Here is a 12,487-nt window from a genome sequence, read left to right on the forward strand (position 1 = left end):
CGGAGGCTTTAAGGGTGGCCCATCTTCTTAAATGTAAGTTGGGATCCTTTCCCTTCAAATATTTGGGCCTCCCGATTTCTCTGGATATGCTCTATGCTAAATAATTTGCCCCTGTTGTTGCTAAGGTTGGCAATAGGGTGCTTCCTTGGAGAGGCAGATACAACACAAGTGCTGGGAAAGTGGCGCTGATCAACACTTGCTTGTCTTCCTTACTGATGTTTCTCATGGGCTTTTATTTACTCTCTGCCGGCACGCATGCTGGCTTCGATAAGCATCGGGGTGCTTTTTTCTGGAATGCGGCAGACAATACGCGCAAGTACAGACTTGTCAGGTGGAAAGTTATGTGTAAACCCAAAAACCTTGGAGGGTTGGGCATCATAAACACTGCTATCATGAATAAATGCCTCTTTATTAAATGGTGGTGGAAAATTATGACCATGGGAGCTGGTACTTTGTGGCTTTCTATCCTTAAAGCAAAATATTTCCCTCTTTCTAGCCCCCTGTTCGCCTCTGCTCGTAGAGGCTCGCAGTTTTGGAAAGATCTTGTTAAAGTTAGGCCATTGTTTTTGGCTCACGTTAAGTTTGTAGTTGGGGATGGGGTTTCAGTTCGTTTTGGCTTGATTGGTGGTGTGGAGACTCACCTCTCTCTATGAGCTTCCCTACCCTTTTTTCCTATTGTCCTAATCCGAATATCTCCATCGCGGGGCTCTCGGCGAATAACTGGGACTTAGCCTTCCGGCGCTCCTGATCTCCTATGGAGTCAGAAGAGTGGCAACGGCTTACTGCCTTCTTCCCTACGCTCTCAGAGACTACAGACACGATGGTCTGGCCCCATACTTCTTCTGGGCATTTTTTGGTCAAGTCTTTGTATTCCAAGCTAATTGGTGGTTCCCCCACTAACAAATTTACTCATGTGTGGAGGGCTCGTATTACCCCTAAAGTTAGGATCTTCCTGTGGCAAGCTTTCAAAGGCCGTCTTCCCGCGGCTGACCAAATTCGTAAGAGGAATGGCCCCGATCGGAGTTCTGGGCCCTTTGCGGAGCCCTGGAGGACATGAATCATATATTTTTTCACTGCGTTTTGGCCAAGTTGGTCTGGAGTTGTGTCAGAACATGGCTCCAGGTTCCCTGGGATCCTTCTTCATTCTCTGAGCTCCGAACCCTGACTAATTCTTTGGCTGGTGTTACAAAGAGAGTCTTTTGGGTAGGACTTGGAGCGATCTGTTGGTCCTTGTGGACTACTAGAAACAAGTTTACTATCGAACATGTTTTTCCTGCTAAGCCTGCTGATTGCTTATTTAAATCATGTATGTTGCTACAACAGTGGAGATTATTGACTAAGCCGGAGGACCGGGATGCTCTTGATCTTTTGATATCTAAAATGCGGGCCTCGGCGTCTTCCTTATCCAGACCGGAGCATGTTGCGTAGTTGCTTTTGTGTCTCTTTTGACTAGTTGCTGGCTATATCGCTGGTTATCTCTCCGGCCTGCACGCCGTGTGTTGGCCTGGGTGCCATGTATCTCTTTCTGTAAAACTTTGGGTGGGCCCTCGTCTGGGTCACCGTTATGTTTGTTGGTCTGGTTGGATGGTTGTTTCGGAACACTACCTGGTGGCTTTATTTATAAAGTCTGGCACATGCCTTTTCTCTAAAAGGGTTTTAGAATAACGGACGCGACGGAAGAAGGGTTTAAGGTTGGTTCGGGTGTCAGAGCCTGACGTGGGAGACGTGTGAAACCATCCAAACCCGCTTTAGTTTGGTGTAAATTTGCAGGATTTCGGACGCCGGATTGGTCAGAAAAATTTAGGTATCCGTGGACTAAAAATATCTGGTCCAAATATTTGCGATCGATTTGGTGAGGCGTGATATATAGACGGTACTACTGGAGGGGAACTTTTGGTTCCTGAGTACATATGTACCCTATATGAATTTTTTTTAGCAATTCAACAAAAAGTCAAAAATTTCTGAAATTAACTTGACCTTTCATTGTACTAGTGAGAAAAGTTTCACAAAAAGAAAGTTCCTCTTTGACTTCTTTTAAAAAAGACAAATTTTCAATCAAAATAGCGTGAATAGTGACCTATAATAGCAAATAATTTTTGTCTTTTTCTTTGTGAAGTCAATGTTGGTTTTTTTGTGAAAATTTATATACTAGTGCGCAAGTAAGTCAAGTTTAATCTATTTTTGAACTATTTTAATTTTTTATTTAACTATTTAAAAAAAAATACCCATTTAAGGTTTATATACATACGGGAGCCAAAGGGTGTTTCTCCGGTACTACTCTGCTAAAAAAAATGCTATTGGTGCAGTAGACCGTAGTAGTAAGGAAAAAAATTATATGAGACCAGGTCTCACGGTTAGCAGGTGAGACCCGTCCTGATGGATGACACGTGTCATTCACAAATCACAAAGCATCTAATCTCCTCTCCTCCTGATTTTAAGTGGAGGGTGGGAAATGCTTTGTAATTTGTGAATGTCACGTGTCATTCATCAGGATGGGTCTCGAGTGAGACCTGGTCTTATAGAATTCTTTTCTGTAGTAGTATCTTGAAACCGAAAGATGGGTAAATGCATGATGAACGCGGTTCCCCAAAAATTCACTATGAACGCGCTTGCCCGAGGGTAAAACGGCCATTTTGAACACTCCCCCAGCCTCTACTAAAAGCTTTGCTGTGCGAGCTCACTCCACTCAGCAGGTGTCCACTCCACTCCACTCGAGACAAAGCCATGGCGTCTCCCGCTCCAATCCCGGCAACGCCGCTCCTCGCCATCGCCATCCTCGCCGTGTTCGTCTCCGCCACCACAGCCGGCCCGGCGTGCTCGGAGTCCGACCGGGACGCGCTGCTGTCGATCCGCGCGGCGCTGTCGGAGGCGCACCTCGGCGTCTTCTCGACGTGGAAGGGCGCGGATTGCTGCGCCAACTGGTACGGCGTGAGCTGCGACCCCACGAGCGGCCGCGTGGCCGACCTGACCCTCCGCGGCGAAGCCGAGGACGCCGTGATGGCCCCCGACGGCCACCCCGCCTCGGGCGTCATGTCCGGCTACATCTCCGACCACGTCTGCCACCTCGACGCCCTGTCCTCCCTCATCCTCGCCGACTGGAAGCAGATATCCGGGCCCATCCCGTCCTGCGTCGCCACCTCTCTTCCCAACCTCCGTATCCTCGAGCTCCCCGCCAACCGCCTCACGGGCGAGATCCCGCCGTCCATCGGCAGCCTCTCCCGCCTCATCGTGCTCAACCTCGCCGACAACCTCCTCTCCGGCGCCATCCCCAGCTCCATCGCCTCCCTCGCATCCATCAAGCACCTCGACCTCGCCAACAACCAGCTCACCGGCAGTATCCCAGCCAACATCGGCAACCTCGCCACGCTGAGCCGCGCGCTGCTCAGCCGGAACCGGCTGTCGGGGCCCATCCCTCCGTCCATCGGGTCCCTCACCCGGCTCGCGGACCTGGACCTCTCCGAGAACCGTCTCACGGGCGCCGTCCCGGACAGCCTCGGGTCGTCGGGCAGCGGCGTGCTCACGTCGCTGCACCTCGGCGGCAACCGCATCTCCGGGCGGATCCCGGCGAAGCTGCTGGGGGAGAAGGGGCTCGCGATCGTGAACCTGAGCCGGAACGCCGTGGAGGGCCCCATCCCGGACGCGTTCACGGGCAGGTCCTACTTCATCGTGCTGGACCTGTCGCAGAACCGGCTGACCGGCGGCGTGCCGCGGTCCCTGGCGTCGGCGGCGTACGTGGGGCACCTGGACCTCAGCCACAACCGGCTGTGCGGCACCATCCCGGCGGGCCCGCCGTTCGACCACCTCGCCGCCGAGTCCTTCGCCAGCAACAGCTGCCTCTGCGGGGCCCCGCTCGGCAAGTGCACGTGAACGAGAGGTGGATCGCCAGAGCCATCCGATCGCGTCGACCCGACTTCGGGTGATTTTTACTACCGTGGCGCCCGTGCGTGTGTGATATACTGTGCTGATGATGTACCGTAGCCCGGTAGCCGTGTACCGAGGTCCAAGTGCCAACTGTGTGCTTAACTTTTACTATAGTTTTTTTTTAAAAAACTTGTACTATAGGTTGGGTACGGAAGAAGATAAATGTACTGCCGATCGTGTAATGGAGAGAATCCTCCTCCATTCCCCTTAATTTTCCTTTTTTTCGTTTGCCAGTGATTTCCATGAGCGTGTGCTGCTACTATGAAGTTTGGACTGTTAAGCTACAAGCACCTTTTTTTTGCATGGCAGCACTTGGCGCTGCCGAAAGCAAGGGCAATGCTGAGAGCCTGTGAGAAGTGTGTATTTTTTTTTTCGGATATTGTCTTTGGAGGCCGAGCTCCATGGAGCTCGGTTTTGAAAATTTTGAATTTTGCCACTATTTTAGACTTGTGATTTGCTCCCCCAGTTGCGAACAGCACATGCCGACAACAAACTTAACATGAACGTATGGATATGGTAATGGTATATGAACCTGTAAACTCGTGCTGCATAATTACCGGAATGTGATTTTGGCCCCTATGTAATTACTTCCACCAGTTTTCAGGCCTTGCTTCCGGGTACCCTGTCCTGTTCCTTGACCAACACAGCACAGTGACCAGTGCAGCTGCTCCTGTCGTGTTGCATGAACACACGAAAAACTATTTGAAGCTAGAGATGGTCAGACTGCACAAGTGCACAGCCCACATACAGGGCTTTTTTCCTTTGGTGAACTTTGACAGCTTATCGTTTCGTACTACTGCTCTTTACTACCGGCTCAAGATCTGAGCAATAGCCGTGCTTGGAAATGCACTGGAATTTTGGACCACTCCCCCGTTCAATTTTAGTAAAGTCTGAAATAAACCCTGAGATCGTAGATGCCGACGTAAATAAACCCTCACTTTCATTTCCCTGAAATTGGTACCCTGTACTTACAAATCCCGGTCAATCCCGACCTTGTATAAGTAAAATCTTGTTTGATGGAATAGGAAAGACCTGATCCCAGCCGGGATTGATCTCTACAGTCACTTACAACATAGGCCCACTTGTCATATGCATCTCTTTCCCTAGTATCTCTTCCTCACAAGTTCACTCCCCAATGGATCGTGGGCTCGCCTCCGGACGAGGCCCTGATGAGCGTGTCGGACGGGGTCGGCTCGGCTGTCTGACGCCATCGCAGACGAGTTCCTGGGCGTTTCCAAGCCTGATGACGTGCATGGCCGACGACGCGGTATCCCGACTCGAGGAGCGGGCGTTGGGGGCCTTGCCGGCGAGCAATTGTTGTTCGTTAAGACTAAGCGGAAGGGAACATGACGCCGATGGGACGAAGATGCCGGCACGGATGCCACCACGCACATGAAAAGGACCGTTTGGCACAGCTGCTCCGCGCCTCGTCTTCCTCGTCGTGGACGCGCATATCTCCTGCTATGCACCTCGTGAGGCCGTGACCTTCTTTTCTTTTCCTCTCTCTCTCTCTAGTCGATGACAAGGCGAGCTCTATAGAGCGTGCTAGCGCCGCCACGGTGCGCGCATGCACACAGCTGCAGCACCACGTCCGTAATATCGCATCCACCAGTGCCACGCTACTGCAGCGCCCCCGCACACACAGGACACCCCGGGAAGAGAAGGAGCTCTGTGCTCGTCGACGTTGTTGCGGATACTGAAAAATTTGCATGCCCGCGGTCGCTCTCGCCGCGCGTGCCGACGTCCGCAAAGCTGCAGTGGGAGGCGGCCATGACAACCTGCTCAAGCCAGCGCGGCATCAAGAGTAAGGAGAACGACGGGCGGGATGAGAGCGTGCGCTCACGAGAGTGCCAGTGCGCGCGTGCATGTTACACTATGGTGACCCAGCGAGCGGCGAGTGTGATGTTCAAGATGGGTATAGGAAATAGATGGAGGGCAGCGTGGATGCTCCAGCGGAGAGCTATGCACGCTCGCCAGTGGCCAGGTCGACGACGTTTGCCACGAGGCGCGGCTCATCTCTTCCCGCTGCATTTGCTCCCGCCAATGTGCAGCTTGTTAACTCGCCACCACCTCCCCAGGAGCATCTACCCTATTGCCATTGATCGATCTGAGAGGAAAGGGAACATGGGGAGAGAGATTGGAGCGAGGAAGAAGATGACTAGCGATGTGTTGACCCTGCGCAGCAATGAAAGAACAATGTTCCCGGCCAGGATTGTGCCTTTCCTGGTGCGCCAAACATATCTAGGGTTAGAATAGACCGGGATCAGAAAGTTCAGGGTATGGACTTCAGGAATTTAGAGTTGACGGTTCATCTGCGTCGGCGTCTACAACCTCAGGGTTTATTCCAGACTTCACTCATTTCTTTAGATCGGAAAGCAAGGCATCTTGAACAGTACCGTTGCACATGGAGTAGCTTTTATTTTTCCCAAATGATAAAAATCTGAAGTTAGTTTTTTTGCAATTTCCGAGCGAACAACCTAGAGACCGTCAGATTTGTACGCACGAATATTGGCACTCGTCCCTCACCATCTCAACATCGAGCGGTCGTTCGCTTCGAGATAAAAACTTCGCGAACGGGTCAATGAAAAAGCCCAAGTCCCCCCACCCATTGTTTTGGTTGGCCTCTGTCTCATTTCCCCCCTCCCACATTGTCTCGATTTGGCCTGGAGTCGCTCGCTCTGCTCTGCCGCGAGCTTCCTCCTGACCCACGCACGCAGCCATCCGGAGTATCGGCCGACGCCGGCGAGCCCACCGAGCCACACCGCCGTTATCCTTCTTGATTTCCCTCATCTTTCTCTTTTTCCTCTCTTCCTAGCCCATCCATGATGATGACAATGACCACACCGAGGTACTCTTTAAGGGAGTTCTGGACTAAGGGGTCCTCGGGTGTCCGATCTATTTGATATGGGCCGTAAGGATACAAAGACCGAAGACTCTACCTGTGTCCGGATAGGACTCTCCTTGACGTGGAAGGCAAGCTTGGCGACCAACTATGAAGATTCCTTTCTCTGTAACCGACCTTGTGTAACCCTAGATCCCTCCCGCGTCTATATAAACCGGAGGGCTGGGCCCGTAGATAGAAGAATCCTGATAATCATAGCCAGACTAGACTTTTAGGGTTTAGTCATTACGATCTTGTGGTAGATCAACTCTTGTAATACTCATATTCATCAAGATCAATCAAGCAGGAAGTAGGGTATTACCTCCATAGAGAGGGCCTGAACCTGGGTAAACATTGTGTCCCCCGTCTCCTGTTACCATCAATCCTAGACGCACAGTTCGGGACCCCCTACCCGAGATCCGCCGATTTTGTCATCGACATTGGTGCTTTCATTGAGAGTTCCACTGTGCCGTCCCCAAAAGGTTTGATGACTCCTTTAATCATCTACAACGATGCTGTCCAAGGGGAGGTCTTTCCCCCTAGATAGATCTTCGTGTTCGGCGGCTTCGCACTGCGAGCCAACTCGCTTGGCTATCTGGAGCAGATCGACAGCTACGCCCCTGGCCGTCAGGTCAGATTCGGGAGCTTGAACTACGTCGCGGATATCCGTGGAGACTTGATCTTCGATGGATTCGATACTATGACAATCGCTCCCCGTCGCCTCGATGAACATGACTTAAATCTGTCATCGGGCCATACCCAGAAAATTGCACCTGTAGCCGCTCTGGCCTTAGATCCGGAGCATGTCGCGCCATCCGAGGACAGGAAGCTCAACCCCGCCACGGAAGCCGCAGACTCCACGGCGTTGGAGCCGCACACAGACCTAACCTCTGGTAATGCCTGTGTCACCGGAACCTCAGGCTCGTTTCCAGTTAAAAGTTCCGAACTATGTGCGTCCGCGCATGTCGAGCATTATCAGTTATCGATCGCCGAATTCAGCGCCGCGGACATCTTCCGACACTCACCCTTGGACGATGTGCTGAATTCATTAAAAAATCTATCCTTAGCGGGGGATTCACAGTCGAACCATATCCGGTTCGAACTAGAAGCTGATGACAGGGAATTTTGCTCCCCACCCGCCACCCACTTTATAGCCACTGTCGAATACTTAACTGACATGCTCGATTACGACTCCGACGACATCGATGGTATGGACGACGATGCCAGAGAAGAAGAGGCCCAGGATCCGCCGTTCACCGGACGCTGGACGACCACTTCCTCATACGATGTATACATGGTGGATGCACCAAAGGAGAACATCGGCGATGACAAAGAAGATCCAGTTGAGGATAAACCTCCTGAGATACAATCAAAACGCCGGCGTCAGCGGCGCCGCTCTAAGTCATGCCACAGTAAAGATAGCAACATTGGCACAGGAGAAGATAACACTCCGGAAGGTGCCGAAGACAACGAAGATCCCGTTGACGCAGCTACCAAACATGATGAACGGGGAGATGGGTAGGTTAGCCCTGGTACACAGGCCACGCACGAGGACTCGGAGTATAGTAATTATCTTCCGCTCTCCGAGGATGAGGCAAGCCTCAGCACCGAGGATTTCATCGTGCCTGAGGAACCTCTTAAGCAGGAGCGCTTCAAGCGCCAGCTAATAGCCACTGCAAGGAGCCTGAAAAAGAAGCAGCAGCAGCTTCAAGCTGACCAAGATCTGCTCAACGATAAATGGACCGACATCCTAGCAGCCAAAGAATACGGCCTCAAGCGCCCGGCCAAAAGCTATCCGAAGCGCAAATTACTACCTCAGTTTGACGACGAGGCACCGGAACACATACCACCATCGCGCAACGCGGCTGACCGACCACCACGTGACCGGGAAAAAGCGGCATCTCAAGCCGAACACCAGTCCACCCTACCTCATCGCAAAGGTAGAGGTAAATCAGCTCACGGTCATACATATGACCTTCGACATGACCTGAACAATAAAGTAGGACATACCAAATTGATCTACGGATCGCGAGGACGTGCCCCGACACGCGACGACGGCCGTCTATTTAGACGTGACAAACCTAGTCATGCGCGGGCGGAAAGCCGCAGATGGACTCCATCAGAGCTACGTCGCGATACGGCCTGATATAGAGGCGCCGCACACCCTCATTGCTTCACTGACGAAGTCATGGAACATGAATTCCTAGAAGGGTTCAAACTCATGAATATAGAATCATATGATGGCACCACAGACCCCGCGGTATGGATCGAAGACTTCATTCTCCACATTCATATGGCCCGCGGCAATGACCTTCATGCCATTAAATACCTCCCCCTAAAACTCAAAGGACCAGCACGACACTGGTTGAACAGCCTGCCCAAAAACTCCATCGGCAGCTGGGAGGACTTGGAAGAAGCCTTCGTTGATAACTTCCAAGGTACATATGTTCGACCTCCGGACGCCGGCGACTTAAGCCATATAGTTCAACAGCCCGGAGAGTCCGCCAGGAAATTCTGGACCAGGTTCCTAACTAAAAGAACCAGATACTCGACTGTCTGGATGCCGAAGCCCTAGCACAGCATCCATGATGAATGGCTCGCCCGCCACCTCGGCCAAGAAAAGCCAAAATCTATGGCAGCCCTGACGGCACTCATGACCCGCTTTTGCGCGGGTGAGGATAGTTGGCTGGCTCGTAGCAAAAACACAGCCAGCGAGGTAGACCCCTCCGAGGTTAAAAACAGCAATGGCAAGCTCCGACGTAACAGACACAAACGCCAAAGCAATGGTGATAATACCGACGATACTACAATCAATGCCGAATTCAGTGGCTCTAAGCCTGGTCGGCGGAAGAAGCCGTTCAAAAAGAACAATTCGGGCCCATCTAGCCTGGACCGCATACTTGATCGTCTGTGCCAGATTCATGGCACCCCAGACAAACCACCCATTCATACCAATAGAGATTGTTGGTGAGGGAGTCCTGGATTAGGGGGTCTCCGGACAGCCGGACTATCTCCATTGGCTGGACTGTTAGACTATGAAGATACAAGATTGAAGACTTCGTCTCATGTCCGGATGGGACTCTACTTGGCGTGGAAGGCAAGCTAGGCAATACGGATATGGATATCTCCTCCTTTGTAACCGACATTATGTAACCCTAACCCTCTCCGGTGTCTATATAAACCGAAGGGTTTTAGTCCGTAGGACAACAACCACAACATACAATCATACCATAGGCTAGCTTCTAGGGTTTAGCCTCTCCGATCTCGTGGTAGATCTACTCTTGTACTACCCATATCATCAATATTAATCAAGCAGGAGATAGGGTTTTACCTCCATCAAGAGGGCCCGAACCTGGGTAAAACATTGTGTCCCCTGCCTCCTGTTACCATCCGGCCTAGACGCACAGTTCGGGACCCCCTACCCGAGATTCGCCGGTTTTGACACCGACATTGGTGCTTTCATTGAGAGTTCCTCTGTGACTTCGCTGTTAGGCTTGATGGCTCCTACTATCATCGATAGCGATGCGTTCCAGGGTGAGACTTTTCTCCCCGGACAGATCTTCGTATTCGGCGGCTTTGCGTTGCGGGCTAATTCGCTTGGCCATCTGGAGCAGATTGAAAGCTACGCCCCTGGCCATCAGGTCAGGTTTGGAAGTTTGAACTGCACGGCCGACATTCGCGGAGACTTGATCTTCGACGGATTTGAGCCACAGCCGGGCGCGCCGCACTGTCATGATGGGTATGACCTAGCTCTGCCGCCGAACAGTACCCCAGAGGCCGCGCCCGCATCAGCTCCGACCCTTAGCCCGGAGCCCACTGCGCCAATCGAGGACGGGTGGTTATACACCGCCTCAGGGGCTGCAGTCTCAACGGCGATCGAGCCGAACACTAGCCTAACCCTCTGCGCAGCCCGTGACTCCAAGGTGCCGGACTCTTTTTCTGACTCCGAACCGCCCGCGCCCCTGCCAATCGAATCCGATTGGGCGCCGATCATGGAATTCACCGCCGCGGATATCTTTTAGCACTCGCCCTTCGGCAACATTCTGAATTCACTAAGGTCTCTCTCTTTGTCAGGAGAGCCCTGGCCGGATTATGGCCAACAGGATTGGGATGCGGGCGACGAAGAAATTCGACGTCCACGCACCACCCACTTTGTAGCCACTGTCGATGATTTAACCGACATGCTCGACTTCGACTCCGAAGACATCGACGGTATGGACGATGATGTAGGAGACGAACATGAACCAGCGCCTATAGGGCACTAGAAAGCCACCTCATCATATGACATATACATGGTGGATACACCCAAAGAAGGCAATGGCGACGAGATAGCTGAGGATGACCCCTCCAAGAAACAACCCAAGCGCCGACGTCAGCATCGCCGCTCTAAATCCCGCCAAAGCAAAAGTGGTGATACCGGCACAGGAGATAATAACACTCTGGATAGTGCCGAAGACAACAACAATCCCCTCCAGCATGATTTAGAGCAGGAGGATGGAGGAGCCAGCTCTCCTGAGAGAGCGGCAGACGGGGAGGAGGAGGATGACAATTACATGCCCCCCTCCGAAGACGAGGCGAGCCTCGGCGACGGTGAATTCGCCGTACCAGAGGATCCCGTCGAACAAGAGCGCTTCAAGCGCCGGCTTATGGCCACGGCAAATAGCCTGAAGAAAAAGCAGCAGCGGCTTCAAGCTGATCAAGATCTGCTAGCTGACAGATGGACTGAAGTCCTCGCGGCCGAGGAATATAAACTCGAGCGCCCCTCCAAGAATTACCCAAAGTGCAGGTTACTACCCCGACTGGAGGAAGAAGCGTATGATACGGCTGATCGGCCACCTCATGGCCGCGATAGAGAGGCATTCCAGCCAAAAGCTCAGCCTCCACCCCGACGCCATTCAAATAAAAAGGTATGGGGAGATACGCCAGACCTGCGAGACATACTGGAGGACAAAGCAAAGCATGCAAGATCGATCTACGGATCACGACGGCGCACCACTCTGCGAGACGATAAATGTCACGCCGGATACAGTAAAAGCAAATCCGGCCGGGCCGAACATAGCGGGCAAGACCCATTCGAGCTGCGTCGCGATATAGCCCAATACAGAGGCGCCACACACCCCTTATGCTTCACAGACGAAGTAATGGAACATCAATTCCCAAAAGGTTTCAAACCTGTAAATATTGAATCATACGACGGCACAACAGATCCCGCAGTATGGATTGAGGATTTCCTCCTCCACATCCACATGGCCCACGGTGATGACTTACACGCCATCAAATACCTCACACTAAAGCTCAAAGAACCAGCGCGACATTGGCTTAACAGCTTGCCAGCGGACTCCATTAGCTGTTGGGAAGATCTGGAAGCCGCATTCCTCGACAAATTTCAGGGCACTTATGTGTGACCACCAGACACCGATGACTTGAGCCACATAATTCAGCATCCAGAAGAGTCGGCCAGGCAATTCTGGACTCAGTTCCTTACAAAGAAAAATCAAATCGTCGACTGTCCGGATGCGGAGGCCTTAGAGGCTTTCAAACACAACATCCGAGACGAGTGGCTAGCCCGGCACCTTGGTCAGGAAAAGCCGAAATCTATGGCAGCTCTCACGACGCTCATGACCCGCTTTTGTGCGGGAGAAGACAGTTGGCTGGCTCGCAGTAATAACATATCAAAGAACCATG

The 12,487-nt window shown here is 52.2% G+C and overlaps 1 protein-coding gene across 1 annotated transcript; it reads left to right on the forward strand.

The window, feature by feature from the left end:
- The first annotated feature begins 2,678 nt into the window (after window positions 1-2,678).
- LOC119334277 (DNA damage-repair/toleration protein DRT100-like) lies at window positions 2,679-4,162 on the forward strand. The gene has a single exon (XM_037606872.1). The coding sequence runs from the start codon at window positions 2,725-2,727 to the stop codon at window positions 3,865-3,867; it is 1,143 nt and encodes a 380-aa protein (XP_037462769.1). The 5' UTR covers window positions 2,679-2,724; the 3' UTR covers window positions 3,868-4,162.
- Window positions 4,163-12,487: the final 8,325 nt, after the last annotated feature.

The sequence above is a fragment of the Triticum dicoccoides genome, chromosome 7A (assembly GCF_002162155.2).
Source record: "Triticum dicoccoides isolate Atlit2015 ecotype Zavitan chromosome 7A, WEW_v2.0, whole genome shotgun sequence".
Lineage (NCBI taxonomy): Eukaryota > Viridiplantae > Streptophyta > Magnoliopsida > Poales > Poaceae > Triticum > Triticum dicoccoides.